General features: G+C 38.1%; 1 protein-coding gene across 4 annotated transcripts in view; it reads right to left on the bottom strand.

Annotated features, from left to right (window-relative positions):
* Hydin (HYDIN axonemal central pair apparatus protein) overlaps window positions 1-19,783 on the bottom strand; it is a 365,508-nt gene that overhangs the window by 178,109 nt on the left and 167,616 nt on the right. For all 4 annotated transcript variants that reach the window (XM_010644447.3, XM_033757831.1, XM_010644448.2 and 1 more), the window contains exon 19: window positions 2,478-2,716. In XM_010644447.3, the coding sequence (XP_010642749.1) occupies window positions 2,478-2,716 (239 nt within the window). The remainder of the gene's footprint in view (window positions 1-2,477; window positions 2,717-19,783) is intronic.

Here is a 19,783-nt window from a genome sequence, read left to right as displayed (position 1 = left end):
AAAAAAAAAAAAAGCATATCTTAAGCTGTGTTGAGTAAATTTCTATGGATGGAGTGAAATATCTTTCAATGGACTCAATTTGAGGGATGCTCTGAAATGAAGCAACACATGTCCTTTAAGCCTTAACTGAGGCCAGTGAACTGGACTGAAGTGCCTGAACACCACGCAGACGGGGCACTTTTCTTGTACTGTATCAAATGTACTTTATCAGATAGATGTGGCTGTTTCATCAATTTGTTCATTCATTACCTATTCTACATCTCCTGATTGCCTAGCTTTCTGTGAATGAACTGGGATTTCTCAGATTTTTAAAAGGCAGTTCGGACGTGTTTTGTTTGGGATCTAGAAAACTGATGTATAGGCTTAGTTTGTTTGTTTGTTTTTTCTGTTGTTGTTTTTTTCCCCCCAAGGAAAAACTCAGGACTTTTTCATTTTTATATTTTGTTAGGACTGACATTTAATCCTTTCTCCTCCTTCTCAGGAAATGACATATCTAATAAATAAGTTAAAGCATCAAATAATGAGAAGAAATACTTTCCAACTGTCAGGTGAGAAAATTTCTCTCTAAATACATGTCCACAGGGCATGCTCAATAGAACAAATTTACCTGGCAGTCTAACTTGATTTTTTGGGAGGGGGTACCGGGGATCGAACTCAGGACCTTGTGCTTGCGAGGCCGGTGGTGGAACCACTGAGCCAAATCCCTGTCCCCCTGGCAGTCTAACTTTATGGCTAATGGTAGGTTTTGGGGGACATAGGTAAGTGATATATACTGTTTTATAAACTAGGTAGGGCATCCACTACTTATTCACAGTATCTTTAAATCACCGAAACAGCTATCATAAGTCTGTTAACTCCCATTTTATAAAGTAACAGAAGCTCTGAAAATCTATGGGCATTGACCCATACCATGTGATGAGTGGGGTTGTGCTTTTGTAGACCAGGGATTAGTCAACATTTTCTGTAAAGGGGAGAGTCATCATCATCATCATCATCATCATCATCATCATCATAATCATCATCATCATATTTTAGGGTTTTGGGGTATGTGATCTCTGTCCTAACTTTTCAACTCTCTGTTGTAGTGTGAAAGCAGCCAGGGATGTTACTGGCTATGTGCCAATAAAACTTTATTTACATAAACAGGCAGTGAGCTGTAGTTTCCCTATTCTTGGTTTTTGATGATTCTTCTGGCTGTTGCTGGCAACATGAGTTTATGCCAAAAAGAATAATAACAGGTTTATGCTGCGGAAAAATTAGCAGCTAACAACTACAGTTGTTTATATATTTAAAGAAAACTGTTAGTTACCCTTCCAATTCCAGGCAAAGGTTGGAATATCCTTTGGGGCTATCTGACACTATTTGCAAATTAAGAATGTGCAGTTAGATCAAGTTTCTAGTACCCTATTTTTGATAATGAGATTTGGGTACATGTAAAGAAATTTAAGAATGGAAGCACTATTATGACAAAATGCTCTAGCTTATGGCCAATAGACAGGCAGGGAGTAGGACATGTGTAACCAGATGCCTCTTTATAAACATATGCAATTCAACTCTTCAACTTTCGAACTTTCATGTTACTTAATTTGTTACTGGTTTGTGGTATTTTCAATCAAGTGTCACATTTTGCAGATGGGGCAGAGGAAAGGAAGCAAGGACGGAATTGGGAGGCTCCTGAACACCCCTAGTGATATCTTCTCTGAACACAGGGCACATGACCTGGTTTTAGGGGCTGTTAGAACAGAAGACAGGAGGAGTGACCTGTGAAATGTGATCACAGTACTCCTATAGGAAGACAGAAATCCAGCCAGTGCCCAGTGGTCAGTAACTGTCTTGAGGAAACAGAAATAAATCCCACATGTATATTCTACCCTTGCTGTTCAAACCTCACACGTTTTAATATCCATATTATATTATGGTATCTATACTGTGCCTCTTAGTATTTAAATATTTAGACCTTCTGTCTTTTCCTGAATAATCAGGGGAAGACAAATGCAGCTATTTCAATTGTGGTATGGTAGGAGGCATGTAGAAGAAATGATGCCAAAAAAGCTACTAACTTTGTAATATCTGATAAGATATTTGCAATAAATTTTTGCCTCCCTAGGTATATTTTGCTTAGGTTTCATATTCATAGAGTGATACTAGCAGCACATTGGAATCAAAGAGAAAAAATCACAGTCGAGACTCTAAATTCATCACAGAGGAGTAAGTCACTGCCAATTTGGGAGAAGACTACACTTCCTAAAATCATCCACTTCTCTAGGGTAGACAGACACAGATAGGAGAACGTAGACAAGCTATATCTAGGAAATGTCTTTCTGCGACTGACATCCCCACTGAGGAAGGGGAAAGAGAGGATGTGACAGGAGAAGGGCTGAACTGGCTGTCTTATTTACTTAAAAAACAAGTTTTTAAATTAGCTAACAGTGCAACATACGTAATATTGATAAAAATTGGGCATGATATTTTCCTACCTAAAATGTGCTCCCAAATTGAGTTCCGGAGCAAAGGGCTTATCTGAAACAATGGTAGAACCAATTCCTGAAGCCTGGACAGGAATCTGATAGGTGTTGCTATTTTCAATGTCCAAAATGACTGTGTCCTTGAAGGTCAGAACGTCATTGAGGTTGGCAGTGAGGGTCAGGAGAACATTAGCTTCCAAAGGAACTAGGCCTTCAGCGGGTTCAATTGTCCAAAGGGATTTTTTGTTTGCCTGCAACACAAGACCACAAGTTAACAAGGAAGATATTCTTGGCTTTCCGTTCTGTACATGTTAAAGTCCTCTCTATATCACCTGGTTGGCACCACAGAAGTCAACATCAGAGACAAACATTATTTTTTAGAATCAAAGCAGCTGATATTTGTTGGCTTCTTTTTTCCCCAAAAGCAATCTGATTCTGAAGAGCAAGCCTCCGATTCTACTTTTGAATGCTCTGTGAAGATTCTTTACAACTCCTTCCTGTGGTGACAACCTAGTTTTCTAAGAAGCTTACACTAATTATCTGCTCCAATCTCCAAATTCTGAGACACCAACAAAAGGTACAACATTCTTTGTGAATTTTAAAAGAAATGCTTTTCAAATGCAAAGTTGCTAGCATTTTATAGTGAAGATGAACAGCTTTCAGTAATAAACACAGTATAGCAAGTCACCCTGAGTTCTATTATTTCACAGCAATTAATAGTATTTCATTAGCTAAAATTCCAAACTTACCTTGAAATACAAGGTCAGACGGAATTTCAGAGTTGGAAATGACTCCCACCAATCTATCCCTTTTAACTGCTAGCTCTTCACAGCTCACTCATTTTCTTCCTTAAGTCTTTGGCAAAATAATATCTACTCTGTGTGTCACATCTTAGATAGCAAACCTACCTCTGGCAGACTTGTTCACCTTTACTTTCATAATTTACTTATTTATCATGCGTATGGCTTGTCTCCTTGCACTATGGTGTAAGCTCTAGGGACTTCTGTCTTTTCTTTGTTTGCACTTGTTTAAATACTGTGAGCATCTATAGTTACGTGTGGTATAACAGTAGGTGCCTAACAAATATTTGACAAATGAACGTATCAACTTTTTAATTAAACTCTTTCACGGTAGATGACTTACTTCTTCTATAAGGTAACCCAGGTACTAACAACTCAAATCATTAGACATTTCTTCTTGTATTAGGCAGAAATGTGCTTTCTTTGAACCTTCTACATTTTGGCCTTTGGCACTTCTGGAGAATGAGATAGGGTAAACTGCATCTATCCTTTTTCACTTAATCTTTCATATCCTGCACCCCAGCTTCAGAAGTAAACCTCACATGCTACAATCAGACTCCCAAGAGAGGTTAAGGTGTCAAATCAGAAAAAAATGACTCACGTTATAAACATTTGATTCAACTTTGAAATATTTCTGCTTCTTTGATGGCAATCTATTTTCTAAGGCCGCATTTAAGATTTTGCCCTTGTCTTTTAATGCTAATCGTACAAGTTCACTCTATCCAAGTCTGCATTCATTTTCACAGTCTCTTTGGAATCTGCTATCTTTCTAGTCTTTGGTATGATATCTTTTATTTCTGGAAAATTACCCACCATTCTGTTTAAACACTGTTTCTGCCTCGCTTTCTCTTTCCCATTCTGGCAGGACACCAGTTATATATGTGACTGACTTCCTGGGGTACCCTCTGTGTCTCTTGTCCTCTAGTCTGCTTTTCTTTTCTTTTGCTCTCTGTGCTTCATTTTGGATGGATTCTTCTGAGTTATTTAACAGTTCACTAATTCTGTCTTCAGCTGTGTCCAATATGCTGTTAAATACATACATTTTGTTCTAATCTTGATTATTACTATCATTATTATTACTGCACTTATCATTCAAGTCTTGTTTTTTTTTTCTTTTTATAAAGTTTACAGCCTTCTGGGAGCTTTTATCATTCTTAAGCTTTTACCTTTACCTTATTAGCTGCTCCTCCATGTTCATCTCAAATTTGATGAGCAAATTGTTTTTTGGGATGTTTAAGTAAATATAGCAAACATTTATTCAATGGCCCTGAGGTCCAGGTGTTGTGGAAAATACAAAAATGCTCAAAGCACATTCTCTTCCCCTAAGGAGCTGACAGTAATGACATTCAGGGAGAACAACACTCAAAGGACAAAAATGCAAGTCTGAAGGAGGCTGGGGTGAAAGTGCCCCAGGGAATCTAGAGAACAAGATGCTTTGTGGAACAGAGGATGTTGAAACCCTTTAGTTGTGACAAATGCACTGACACATTTTCTCTTTCCTCCAAATGTGAAATTAGACATGATTATCAAGTGGTGTTTCCTGATTACATTACACTAATGATTTAAAAATTTTAATTTATTCTACATTAATTGTGTATACACACACACACACACACACATATATATATATTATCTCAAAGTTAATAAAAAGCATCCTGTCCCCCATTTTTGATTGCTATTTCCTTTAAATCAATTACTGATAATCATTAAACATTAGCCCTTTGGGAAAAGGCTAAAAAAGAAGAGTTATGGAAATCATTTAGAAACTTCAAGGATAATGTCTGAGAGGAAAAGCCAAACTCTCCAGTTCATGGAGAAAGGCTTGATGATTCCCTGGTGAATTTTCCTTGGCTCTTCATACCCTTCCAAGTATAATGGCTCAGAAGAAGCCCTCCAAAACAAGGCATATGGAAGAAAACAACATGTTTAAAAACAAGCGTAAAATGTACTCCCTGAGCTGGAGAGGCTACTCCAGTTTAAATTAACTTCTACAGTTATTTATAGCAAAAGAGAAAAAGGAGAAATATAAAAAACACATGCAGCATAATGCTAAGGGAAATAAATCAGAATCACAAGCTTAAATACCATATGGTTTCTCTCATTTGAATAATCCAAAGTAGAAATAAAAAGCAAAATAAAAGACCGATCAAGGAAAACAGAGAGATAAACTTTTTGGGAGTGGGCGAGGGACCAAGACACCAAGGGTAGGTGGAGGGAGAATGGGAGGTGGAAAGATTTAAGGAGCATCACGTACCTATGCCAACTACCCACAATGAATGTAATCATTATACGTATGTCACAGGTCTAAAGTAAAAAAAAATCAATAATAATGGAAATGGGGGAAAGAGATCTAGAGATGAAGGGAAGAAGGTGGGTAGAGAGGGGAAAGAGAAGAAAAAGAATCAAATCAAGATATGGAAAGTACATGCACCTGTCCTCTAAGACGAATGCAAATATCATGGACTGATAACATGTGCTGTACAAATAAAAGGGGAAAAAAACCACAAGTGTTCTGTGGGGGCTCAGGTATAGTGGAGGCTCTGAATAAGAAACTTGCTGGTAGAAGGGCACTCATGAAAATGAGAAGAATGTTCAATACATTGCAGATTATAGGCAAGAGTTAGACTGCAACCAGGAAGAATCTTACCAAAACCCAGGCCTGGCTCCAAAGCAGACTCAGAAACTCAATTGGTCAACAGAGCCCCACACAGTTCCTCTCCTAGGAACTGGTTTGTAGGTATTTATACAAGGAGAATCTAATATTTAAACCAAAAATGCCAATTTCCCAATTTGCAACTGAGGACAAATCCTGTTAGACAGACCAGAAAGCTTGTCATATTTCTTCCTACTTTGAAAGTCTACAAGGGAAATAAGGAAATTGCATTTTAAAATGTAAATGAATTAAATAAAGCAAAGAACAATGTTTTAAAGGCTATAAATGATATGCAATGGAGATGTACATGAATGATGTTGAGGAAATTTTATTTTAATGTTGGTATTAATGGAAATTATGGGCTTAACTTTAAGTCAAGAGTCTCAGTATTAATCATGATTTTTGAATGTGGAACATCCTTAGTGACATAGAAATAGAGGAAAACAATTAAGCCTTAAATACTACACTAGATAAATTAGGATCTGGATGGAGATATTTGTAACATAATTGTATTTGATGGAAACTTGTGGGAAAAAAAAAATCCTGATCTTGCACGACTCAATCTGTTTTTCAAAATTTTCTCTATAATTTTCCTTCTTGTAGTAACTTAGCCTTAGTAGACTATTAACATATTAAGAAAACTATAAGCAAAATCCCCCTTTCCAGAACATTAATATATTTTTAAATATAATTAGTAATTTAATAATGTATTAGTAAAATAAAATAATCCCCATAAATTTAATTTGTAGAAGTGTAGATAAATTGTTATTGCAAGAAGAATCAGCAAGTATGGAAAGCCACAATATTCTGTTTATATTTAGCTTCAAAGGAATGAATTTTTTCTTAATGTAGCAAAACATTTTTTTCCTGTTCCAAAGAGAAAACACCAAAATCCCCTAACACATTAATCATGAAAGATGACACAAGAATGAGTTCTAAAAGAGCTAAAAATGAAAATTCAATTTTCAATAGATATTTTTAAATAGATTGGGATAGCTTCATTTCATCTAGCTTTTATTACAGTAGACAGGAGCCCTTGACTTATATCATTTTCAGTCTGACCTACACAATTAAAGCAATATATGGAAATAGGTTTTCCCACTTGAACAAGTAGCCCTTCTCTTTTCAAGAAATACTTGTCTTCAAGTATTTCAAGAAATACTTGTCTTTCTTAATTGCAGTTTGTAGAATTTAGGCATCTATTTTTAGACAAGGTAATGGTAGCTGCTATAACAGAAAGAGCCCTAATGTTCAATGGCTTAACTCCATAGAAGCTTATTTCTGGATCACATGAATTCCAATTGGTGACAAAGACCTCAGTTAAACAGGCTCTAATGTATTTAACTTGTGGCTTCTCAGGGCACAGAATGAAGGCTCAAGTGCTATGAGTTATGCACAAAGCCTAGCAGTTTGGTGCCCATGTATGCGCACCTCTTCTGTTCACTTTCTTTGGACAGAACTCAGCCATGCAACTGCACCTGCCTCTAAAGGACACTGCAAAATGTAGTTCAGCTTTGGGTCTGGAATAAAGGGAGACAGGTATGGAGAGCTGTTCCCTGCTCTCTGCCAAAAACTACCTTGTTGGTAGAGACCACTGCACATCATCAGCCCTTCTCCCAAATCCAACTCTCCCAAATCTCAGGTTTTGAAAGGTGGGAAGGCTCTTATAGGAAAATTAACATGGCATTTGAAATCATATGAAATTTTGGGCCCAAAGTTCATATCTATCTGCTATCAGGACAAATAGAGGGGCAGCTAGCAGAGAAAATAAGAAAGTTCTAGGTATGAAGATCTTACTCTGTTGTCCTTGCTTCCTAAATTTGTGGCCTTAGAGAGCATTCTACATAGTTTTGCTTATTTACGAGACTCAGCTGACAATTAAGATATAAATCAATGTCATTTTTGTCCTTTCATCAGAAAGCAAAGTGTCTTTCTGAGCAGGTCCTGTCAATGTCATTTCCCCAATTCCAACCTTTTGTTTCTTCCTCTAACCAGGAACACAGGTCATTCTTCTACATGATCAGCAAAAGTGCTATTTCGATTCAGGGGACATTAGTTTTCCATGGATGTGTACCATTTTTATTCTGATTCCTGCTGACATAGGTTAGGCACTTTGGGAAGAAGACCTGAATTTGCTTTCCAGGGCTGAATTGGTGAGTTTCCCTTTGGATGAAGCTTATTCATCAATATGTGGCATAAAATCAGACAGCAAAATACATCATAAAAATCCAAGAACAACACACAATAAATTCCAGATCCTGAAGTCCCGAGCCATCCTTAGCAAAATTCAGGCTATAAAGTGCTCTAACATCTGGTGTCTCCTTGGAATTTGAATTTTAGGTGTGTCCTTTGCTTTAGGAGAAGATTTAGTCTGTGTGACATTTTCTGTTATTAGGCATGGAGGCAAATTAGACTACAGGAGAAATGGATGAATGATAATCAGCCTAGAATTGGAGGGCATTTTGTAGACTTTTTGAAACCCAAATATGGCAAGATAGCAATGGATGGAAACGGTTAGGAAGGAGGGCGCTGAAAGAAAAGGGATGTGGATTTGATTCTGGCTCTGCTGCTTTCCAGACCGGACTGTGGGGACATCACCTACTCACGCGTGTCACATCTCAGTTTTCTCTGTAGTTCAGGATACTGATTATATCTTCTGTAGAGAAGTGCAGTGATGCTTAAATGAGGCCATGCACATAAAAACTCAGAATAGCCCTGGCATACAGTAAGTTTTCATAAATGATGGCTACTGCAGGATCTGAAATGTCCCACGAGACACGTAAGTATGGGATTAGTAGTGCTTGCTGAAGAATAGATTACTAAACTTGGCAGAAGAGAAACCTGTGGGGTTTGTGGTAGGGAGACCTTTAAGATGGACCCAGGATATCCATCTTCTAAGGTAGGATGACCTTTCCCAGTTAGTCAAACGCTAATCTAGATGCTGCTGTAGAGGGATTTTGTAGGTACAGTTAAGGTCCCAAGTAGGCGGGTTCTAAACTGGGTAATCAGGCTGGGTGGGCTCTTCCTAGTGAGGCGATGTCAAGCATGAGAGAACCTGGGGAAGGGGCTGCACATCAGGGAGTTGTGCATGGCTCAGAAGCAGCTCAGAGCTGTTCCTGCTGATAGCCAGAAAGGAAAGGGGGCCTCTGCCATTCAGCCCAAAGGAAAGAAATTCTGCCAGGAACCCGAGGGGTCTAGAGGGCGCCTTTCTGTACTTGCGTCTTCTGTAAGAAATATGGCTCAGCTAATATACCTTTTCAGCTTTTGTGATCTCGAGGAGAGATTCCAACCAGGCCATCCCTGGAACCCAACCCATGGAAATGCATAATAAATAGTATTGTTCTAAGCCCCTAAATTTGTGTTAACTTGTTACCCAGCAATAGAGGACTAATACAAAGTTTCGTATATTTCTTTCAAAGATGATAAAAACAAGCCTTCCAGAAAAGGAAAAAATGGAAACAAAGTCTTTGTAAACAGGGAAGGGAGGAGGGGGGTAAAAGGAGGGCTGGGAATGGGGAAAAAGGGAGAACCAAGATACATCATGTAAAGGTACAAGATCCCAATGGTGAATGTAACCGTACTCTATGCCTAAAAAGTACCAATAAACTCAATGAGAGAAAAAAAAAGGCCAAATGAAGGTACAATAACTGCCTCTTATCTTTTCTGTGAACCAGGGCTGGAAAAGTCAAGTCTGTCCAGTGGCCCATAAAGAACACGTCTAGGTGCATATGGCTGTGAAAGATGGAAAATGTGTGATCTTTCGCAGTGTAGAGTTCCATGCCCACCTGTTATTAGCAGTAAGCGCTTCTCTCGGAGGTTTCACATACGTAAAGGTAATATTTGCTTTTCGTTTGACAATAGGGCAGCAGAGCACTTTTTATGCAGCACTCCGCTCCCAAAATGAATTGTCCAGAGCTTTTTATAAGTTTCTTTATTGTGCATTTAATATTTGCCCGAAAGCAGAAGTGAATGCCACTGTTTGCACATCACATCGACAATAACTGAAAGTGTGAACGTGCTCAGACAGTACTTCTTTTGTGCAGTGCTAATAATCATGAAGCTTGCAGAAAATAGCACCTTGTGCTTATTTATTTATTTATTTTTCAAGAAAGAACTCACTTGCCATTTGAAATCTGTGAGAATTTCCTTCCATGGAAGGAAGGAAAGCAAGGAACTACAAGAAGCAACACTCAGAGTGAGGGATTCCTTTGGGTTTATACCATTATCTCAGCAGTTGATCAATTTTTTTTTGTTGTTGTTTTTTTTGAGACAGAGTCTCACTGTGTAGTTGAGACGGACTTGGAACTCACTATGTAGCCCAGGCTGGTCTCAAACTCACAGCGATCCTCCTGCCTCAGCCTCCTGAGTACTGGCATTACAGGTGTGTGCCACCATGCCCGGCGATCAATTCTTTGTGAAACAAGAACACTGAAGAATCATCAAGGCAGATCCTCCTGTCAGCCTCCTGAGTACTGGCATTACAGGTGTGTGCCACCATGCCCGGCGATCAATTCTTTGTGAAACAAGAACACTGAAGAATCATCAAGGCCTGTCTGTGTTTGGTCATCTAAATAGTATCTCTAGTCATACAGTTCTCTTTTCCGAAGTGAGTCACTTTGCTTCTTAAAATAATTAACTGCTAATTGCCATGGGATCCAAGGTGCAGAAGAACTGTTATTAGAATTTGTATTACAAGGGAGTCAGTGCAAAAATCCTGCTTAAAAATGTGGGCTTCGGGATCAATGACTTCGTGGTCAACTCTGAATTCTGTCATTTGCAGCCAGGTGAATTTAGGCTAATTTAAAACCTCTTGGTTTTGGTTTCTTTATCATTTAAATGGGCTTCTTGCAGACGACATAAAACAACTTCCAAATATATAGCACCTTGTCAGCATAGAGTAAACACCCAATAAATCGTAGCCATTATTTATATTATCTTCCAAAGCTTCATACTGAATTCTTCTTTCGGCTGGTGCCTCCACCAGTCTACATCTCTGTCTATCTTTCACAGATCTGACCCTGGTCCTCTCCTGCTGAAAAGTTTGGGTGCCTCTCCAATGTGCGGATCAGTAATGTGGTGTGTTTTATCTCCTTCAAGAAAGCCATGGAATGCCTCCAGAGAAAAATGCATGCACAATACACAAATGAACACTCACCCATAATTTAAATACAAGTTCCAGAGTTCACCGACCCCCACATGTGGCGGATGTTTGTTATTTTCTTTTTGATTAATATACAAGCTCAGTTTTTATGTTTGAGGAACCATTATTTTGCATGAATCTTGGTAGAGACAGGGTCTTGCTTCCTTTTGAGAAGTCTCTCAGGCCCTCTACAGACAGGGCAGCTCAAAATCAGGACTGGGATACAAGATACACACCGCCAGTCTGGAGGATTGAGGCCCGATTCTTCCAAAGAGGGCTCTGATATCTTTTACAAACTTACCTCTGAGGACAGTAGGTGATTCGCCCTTCCCAAATGTACCAAGTATCATCAGAATCTAAATGCACTGCTCTCGGAAATGTGTCCCTTCTCCTTAGCCTGTAAGCCTCCTCAGATGTTCTGATCCAGGACACACTTTAATTTGACAGAAGAATTTATCATGATTCCTCTTTGCTCACATACCACAATCTAACTGTATTATTTGTGTACTCATTTATTTTGTGAGATTGTGGATTCTGAAGGAAAAAAAATCTCTCAGTTTACCTTTTAAGTCTCCCTCCCATCAGTGGTATAGCAGGGATGGGAATGGGCTCAAAAATGATACTAGCTTGTTTGCCAACACATATGCAAACAGTTCATTCCCACCAGAAAGCCAAAGAATCACAAATTTAAATAATAATTAAAATTTAGAAATCTTCTAGACTGGGTAAAAACAAGTATTGGCAAGGGTCCAGGAGAGAGTGACATTCTTCAACACTGCTGGGAGTTCAGCATATAAATTGGTACAAAATTTCTGGGGGAGAATTCACAAGATGTAATAAGACTTTTAGTCATATTCATGCCATTTGACACACCACCTGTATGTGTAGGAATTTAGTCAAAGGAAACGGTTAAGGGTGTGAGTTGTAATTAAAGCACATACATTGTTTACAGTAGTTAAAAAACAATCTATTTGTAGAGGATTAGTTAAATCAGCTGTGCTGGAGTAAAATGGTGGAATAAAATTAATTGGTAAGAATGATCTGGGCTGGGTGTGGTGGTGCACACTTGTAGTGCCTTGGGAGGCTGAGGCAGGAGGATCGCCATGAGTTTGAGGTCAGTTTGGACTGCCTAGTGAGATATATGCCAGCCTGAATCACGTAGCGAGGCCTAGTCTGCAGAGGAATATCCTTACTATTCATATTAAAAGTGATGACAATATATCTTTAGTTAAAACAGCTGGTAACAAAAATAGTACTATCTCATGAGATGGATAGGAATTCACTGGCAAACCTTATACACAAGAAAAAATTCAGAAGATGCACACAAGTGAAGGAGACCAGCTTGAAAGTGCACTGAGAAGGCTTTCAATACTATTGAATTGACTTATAGTTCAGCTATTGGTTAAAATTATGAGTCAACCCAAGGCCCGCGTGTGACTTGCTAAGTGAGCCTTCAGCTGGTGTACAGAGGCCTCAATGATCGGTGAGACTGTGACATCTCTAATAGCAAGAAAACATGACAGCTGAAGAACTAGGACTCCGTGCAGCCATTCTCCGGGGTGAGATGTTAGCTAGAGATAATGCAGGTGGCTCTTTAGCTACAACCCGCAGAATAACACAGGTGGCTTGTTAACTGGGCCCCGTCCTTCACAAGAAAGTCTCCTTCCTCCCTTTTCCAAGCCTGGTTCATTCGTGCCTCAAGTCCTGCTACTCCCTACATCTGCCTTTATTCTCCCTGCTATGTTGTACAATCAGAAATGCTGACAAATCCAGAGATTCTCAGCCAGGAGACAGATAAGACGAGATCCTGGTCCCCAAGTAATAAACCACTCTTCGTTCTTATTTCTTTATTCCTTGTTCTTTGTGTATTTTTCTGAGTAATTTCTCCCCTTATCTTTGCCTATTTGTTCTATAAGCATAATGCTATTTGCTTAATAAAAAGAAATATATACTTAGATTCATTGAATAACTAAGTCCTACTAGAGTTACTCACTCTCTTTTGAACTCTGCGGTCTTATCTCAGTCTTATTCTCACTTTCCATCTTTCCTAAAAGCCTAAAAAGAAGAATATATGTGAACAGTGTAAAATTCAAATGAATTCAAAGGTTAAGGTCTATCGTTCATGCCTGGGAGTGGTCCAACTAGTTATTACCCCTAACTATAGCCATTACTAGCAATATTTTGTGTATCCTTCCAGATATATCTTATGACTAAAAGAAAAAAGCATATTTGCATATACATTTTTTTCCTTACATAAATGGTAGCATACTATACAGACTGTTCTGTATCATGGTTTAATGTTTTTTAAAAAATCAAATGCATATATACAATTTTAAAAGTCAAATGGGCTGGGGGTTGTGGGGTACATCTATATAACCCCAGCTACTCAGGAAGCTGAGGCAAGAGCATCTCAAGTCTGAGGTCAGCTGGGGCAATTTAGTAAGACCCTGTCCCAAAATAAAAATTTGTAAAAGGGCTGGGGAAACCGCATCTCAATACTTTCAAGAACACTGTATTTTCTGTTGGTTCCTTTTTCTTGGAGGCAGATCTCTCCAGCAGCCATCTGTTCTCTAACTCCTGTCTGCACAGGCTGCCCATGGCAGGCTGGCATCCCAGGAATGCCCATGGTACACATCCCTTGAGGCTTTTCTGTGCTTGACCAGGTTTCCTGAATCCCATGTCTTTTCACTGTGACAATATTTCCTTCAGTTGCTTCCTAAGAAAGGGAACATGGGATGTAGACTTCTTGAGATTGTGCGTGTCTGTACTGCCCTTATTTTACTCTTACAACTTGCTTGGCTTTTTGCTAGATGATGAATTGAAGAGTAGGATTTACTTTCCTGTAGAATGCTCCCTGCCCAGTGTTTCTGTTACAAAGCCTGATGCTACTCTGGTTCTTTATGTCTTTGGTTTTGATCATTAAATTTTTCTTTTATTCTGGAGGTTTCTGCAGCATAATTATTGCTGCTGTTGTTTTGTTCAGCATTCTAGAATTTAATGATGATGTCCCTTGACATAAGCTGATTTTCATCCATTATACAGCACAATTGAACAGTCATTTTCATAAATTCTTCTCTTCAGTTCTGAACACATTCCTTCAGTCCTTTTCTGGATAATGTCTTCCCCTTAAAAATATGCTCTTTCTAGAATACTTACTAGGATCTTAAAAATCCCGAACAAATCATCGATTTTTCATCTTTCCCAATTTATAGCTTTTGGTCTTCTTTTTCTATATTCTGATAGGTCTTCAGTTTTATTCTCCAGCTACTCATCAGATTTAAAATTTCTATGACATTTTTAATTTGAGCACGTTTTTATTGTTGCTCTTTTTCAAAACTATTATGGATGCAAAATAATCTCTTATTTTCCTGAGATTATTAACTATCAGTTGGTTTTACTTTAAACTTTTTTCTTCCTGCATTGTTTTTGTTCTTTCCAAGTTCTCATTTTTCCGTTTTTTGGTTCCTTACTTTCACATTACAGATATTCTGGCTAGAGCGTGGTTAAGTATTTACATTTAAAAGCAAAGCACTAATGCCTCTGTGGGCTTAGATAGCAGCCAGCCAAGGACTACTAGACATTTTGATGTCCATTTATCAGTTTTGTTTTTCTTCATTTTTCCCCTTTTTTGTACCTAGCCAAATTGCCTACAGAAGAATCATCCATTTTCTGTGCATGTTCTGGGAACTGGGGGAGAAGGACACTAGAGTTTTACCTTCCAGGATGAAGGTTTTCCTTCCATTCCACTTGTGTTCACAATTGTATGTTGCCTTCAACGGTGCCTGCAAAGCTGGCTGTGAGATCAATATTATTCCTTTTAAGGTAAACTGTTTTCTTTCTCTGGATGATTAAATATCCACTGTTTGGTCTTAAGCAGCTTTTTAATAAGGTGCCGACGTGTACTTTTTTACATTTCTTTTGCTTGGTTTTCATAATGCTTTTTGAATATGTTGCTAAATGTCTCAGCCATTATTTATTCTCCAGTCTTTCTTTGTTTTGTGGTATTCCACTAAAGATACCCCTTATGCCTTTTTTTAACCATCTCTTTTGTATTTTTTATCATTTTATATCTTGCATATTTCATTTTGGATAATTTCTTCTAATCTAGCTTTTAACTTCCACAGTTCTCTATTAGTGTGTGTGTAAAATGCAGTTAAACCATTCCATTAGGACCTTAATTTCAGTCATTATTTCAGATTGACAAATTCCATTTGTTCCTTTTGTTTTCAGATCTCTACTGAATTTTAAAATCTTGCTTCTGTTTCCTTGAAAATATTAACCATATTTTAGTTTTCTACTAATTGCCTTGTATACTTGACTATTTCAAAATGAACTTCTGGACATTGCACATACAAATTGTAGAGGTAGTTTGAGGCCTAGAATGATGGTTTCTTCCTTTGATGATGCTACACATTTGTTTCTGGGAAAGTTGTGAGGGAACGAGCAATCCTGGATCTCTTTCAAACAGGCAGAGATTGAAATGATTTGACAATTACCCTTGTTCCTGATGTGTAGCTTTATCAAGACTCAACTCAAAGTCTGAGAGTTTGAGCAGAACTCATCTTCCTCTAGTTTTTATCTCTTTGGCCCATTCTCATTCAAATTTTTATCTCTTTAAATCCTTTGAAAGCTACTTTCAACTTTTTAACCTCTTTAGACTCACATAAGAAAGGTAGTCCCAAATGCTGACTACGTATCTCACAGCTTTCTTTTTCTTTTAGGTTGTCACAGACTGGATTGTCCCCTGATTCCTTCAGACTCATGATTTTCCGTGGGGGGAAATGTTTGTACGAATTATAAGGCCAGCTGACCATGCCAGAGAAGGAGGTCTATGTAATCCACACTGTTCTCAGGTATCATCTACTAATAATCTTTTTAGGTTAGTAGGTTAACCCCCTGGGACAAAAAATGCAATGTTCTTTCTGAAAGTCATTTCCTTCTCAAGACCCAGTGAAAGGTATCAGATTAAATACAGGCACAATGGTAGTTAAATAAAAGGAAAGAGAAGAGCTCTTGAGCACGCAGGAGATTTCCACAATGCCACGGGGCAGCTGTACAAAAATACGTAAGTATGCTCCAAGAAGATAAACAGAAAACTAGGGAAAGTAAAGTTTATAAATGGTAATTTGTTTACTAACAAACCTCTATTCTTTGATAGGAAGAGACACGTGTATGAATCACAGATTTTTATATTCTATAAAATGGCTTCTCTGTCAAAAATTTAGAGAAATAAGAGTGAGAAAAAGCAACAATAGGGCTTCTGTTTCATAGACTCTGTACTACACGGATCACTTAGTTCAAAATCTTATGGATTCTCTCAAAGTCCCTCATTTCCTTTCCTTCCTTATCTAAGAAAGATAAATAAAAAACTTTCAGATACAGCGCTAAAAATTTCTCTTCCCACTAACTACTTCACTTATGTTTTTTCAAAAGGCACTTTCTACACATATCATCACGCTTAATTTTCTAGTTGCCATTATTAATGACATTTAAAGAGAGGGACCTGAAGTTTCAAAAATTTAAACTACTTGCCCAGAATCAGTATATGCTGAATTAGGACTCAGCTCCAGATCTGAGTGTTACACCCTTATCCTTCCTGTTACGGTTACCTCAGCACTCTTACATCAACAACGCTTTTTGGGTGACTAACATGTGGAAGGCAGCGATGCTTGGATTTGATCTTGTTTTTCTCAGACAACGTTTCCCTTCTCTCCTAGCTGCATCCCAATTTAATGTCCCAACATTCCAGAGAGATATTTTTTCTTCCAAGAAATGAAACAATACTGTATGTAACAATTTAATTGCATTTGCCATTTTAATAAAAACATACTCCAAGTGCCAGCCTATGGAAAGTTCTACCATGCCATGCGTGTCTCTCCAGGCTTTCTCCTTCTACCTGTTCCATGGAAGAGAGGTGGGAGGGAATACAATTTTCTCCCTGGTATACTGTTAGCAAACCTCCACGTCATGTTACTTCATGCACTTCTCGTTGATGCTCATTATGTAAAACTGCACTTCATTTTGTACTGGGTTAATGTTGAATCACGGCTGTCCAATGTCAGTGCACAAAACCGGTAAAGTAAATGCTTCAGCTGACAGTGACAATGAAGGCTGTCTCTGAAAAAGGACATGAGCTGGGATGATGTGAAAGAAGTTAAAGTTTTTCATAGAGGAGGAAAGGTAGTAGGCTTTGAGGGTTAAAAAAGAAAACATAAAAAGGGAGTTTTACCTTAATTGCTTTTGTGATGACTCGCACTAACTGTATACTTGAATAATTAATTGGAGAAAACACATTTCTAAAACTAATTAAGAGCTGGGACAGACAGAATAAAGATGGACAGGCTTGCAAAGCATGCAAGAAGCTAAGATACTTTTCGTAACAGTTTTCTAGCAACAAGGAAACCAAACATCTTCCTTTCATTTTGGCGTTAGCTTATACTCAAACTAATCATAGTCGACCAGTACACTGTCATTTTAAATTCATGGAAGATGCTGAGCCATCATGTTAACGAACATCCAATCAATAGCTCTCCTTCTCTCAGTGTGGTTTATAATCAATATGGCTGGCTGGAATCTATCCTTTGGGTTGCACATTTAGTTTTGCCAATGTGAAAGAGGTCTCGGATGGTGCATGGGCAAGAGGCTCACAGCTCTCTGTCAAGCACTAGCTTTGGTTTCTGGAAGTCTCTTGATGTTATTGCCAGTGGCATCCTCTTATCCCTAAATGGGTCACTTGGGATGGCTCAGGACAAGCTCAGTCCATTCAGATTGGTCTTGAATTTTATGTGGCAAGAGAAAAGATGCCCATCACGATACAGAATTGTATTTTCTTCCCAATCCCTTATTCCTGTGAGTTTCTTTAACAGTTTTTTCCTAGTTTAGGCAAAGATAAAGGAACCCTGCTCTCTTGTGCCAAATGAAGACACATTTCACTAGTGCTCATATGTTAATTCATAAAAGACTATAAAAAGTAATTAAAAGGACTGACTAGCAATGAATTTGAGCTTTATGACATCTTTCAAACAGAAAAAATGAGAAAAAAACATTGAAAAAAATCAAGAATTAGGTATAGTTGTATTAAAAAATAAGTTAAACATCACACAGCCCGCAAGTGGAACATAAATGATAAGAGAGGTCTAAAGTCACAGACTTATTAGTTTTGAGATCAGTAGAAGCAGCTTCAGGAAGGCAAATGGAAGCCAAGAAGATATTACAGGTAGCAGGCGATGAGGGCCAATGCCCCTACTTAGGGCAGCTTCCCTGTGTGGGAAAGAACGCTGAACAAAGCTGTGATGTGCTCGACGCTAGAGCTGGCGCACACGTCTGTGTCAGTGGGAAGGAAAGCGGCAGTAGGAAAGTTCAGACTGCGGTGTAGACAGACGGAGGCCAAGCTACGGACCGGACAATGACTGAGTCTGACTTTTCCAATGTTCCTATGGGAAAGGAAGCTGAAGACTTGATCACAGATGAGTGAAGGCAAATGTAAAGGAGGTGTAAGTACTGAGAATGGGAGGAAAACATACTCCAGGCCAGACTGATTTATCATTTAAAATCCTAAACACATAAAAGCACAGCTGCAAACAATCAGGCAATGAATTCATTCCTGAGCAATGAATAGCTCAAACTGAAATTTGCTACAAAGTGTACCTGAGATTCTCAAAGAGAGCCAGACTAGAATAATATACATAAACTAAAGAGTACGAAACAATGACAGTGAGATCTGAATCAGTAATAAGGTGCTATAGATAACCAATTATAAGTCTTGGATATGAAAAACTAGAAATTAAACTAAAAATGTAAATAAATGGCATACACCTTAAAACTGCCAAAGTGTAAGACAGAATTTGTAAGCTGGAATATGACCACTGAGGATGCAAAATAGAGAGATGAAGAGGTGAAAATGTCTAAGAAATAAAATAAAAAATAGACACGTAGGACAGGGTAAAAAAAAGAAAATATACATATGTGTGTATTTTTCGCCTAAAAGTAGGAAAGCAGGAAGAATGGCAGAGAAGAAACATTTGAAGGAGTTACTCGAATACATCCAGATTTTAAGGCTTGACTCCTCCTTTGATACATTAAAGAGAAATTTAAGAAAAACAAGGATAAAAATATAGTCTTAAAAGTAACTAATGAGAAAATAAAAATTATCCATGAACAATAATCAGACTAACAGAGGAATTCTTATTAGCAGTAATTAATGCCGGAGATTAGTCTTTAAAGAAGAGAAGGGAAAAGAGAACCTGTCAAACAGAATTTATACTTAGCTGAACCATCATGCAGAAGTGGCATGTCATGAACTACGAGAACTCTATCAAAGAATTTAGAAGAATAAAATTTAGCAGAAAGAAATATAAACCTAGCTGGGTAGGGCAGCATGATGCACCGGCAGCCCCAGCTGCATAGGCAGGAGGTTCACTTGAGCCCAAGAGTTGAACACCAACCAGAACAACAGAGATCTCACCGCAAAACAAGAAGTAACACCAAGAAGAAAGTACAGAGATACAAGAAATAAAAGAAGAAAAAACCAGCAAGCCATTTTAGTCACTAATGAGTGATTGATTACTGACTGATCATTGTTTTTTTTTTTTTCAGCTTTAATTGAGTTTATTGGTACATTTTAGGGATACAGTACAGTTACATTCATCATTCATCATTGGGATCTTGTACCTTTACAGGACAGGCCTTGGCTCTCATTTTTTCTCCTTATCCCTGCCCTCCCTTT

Source organism: Fukomys damarensis, unplaced genomic scaffold (assembly GCF_012274545.1).
Source record: "Fukomys damarensis isolate Sample0158 unplaced genomic scaffold, DMR_v1.0_HiC HiC_scaffold_32, whole genome shotgun sequence".
Lineage (NCBI taxonomy): Eukaryota > Metazoa > Chordata > Mammalia > Rodentia > Bathyergidae > Fukomys > Fukomys damarensis.
Note: the sequence above shows the minus strand (reverse complement) of the source record. Positions and strands in the feature narration are given on the sequence as shown.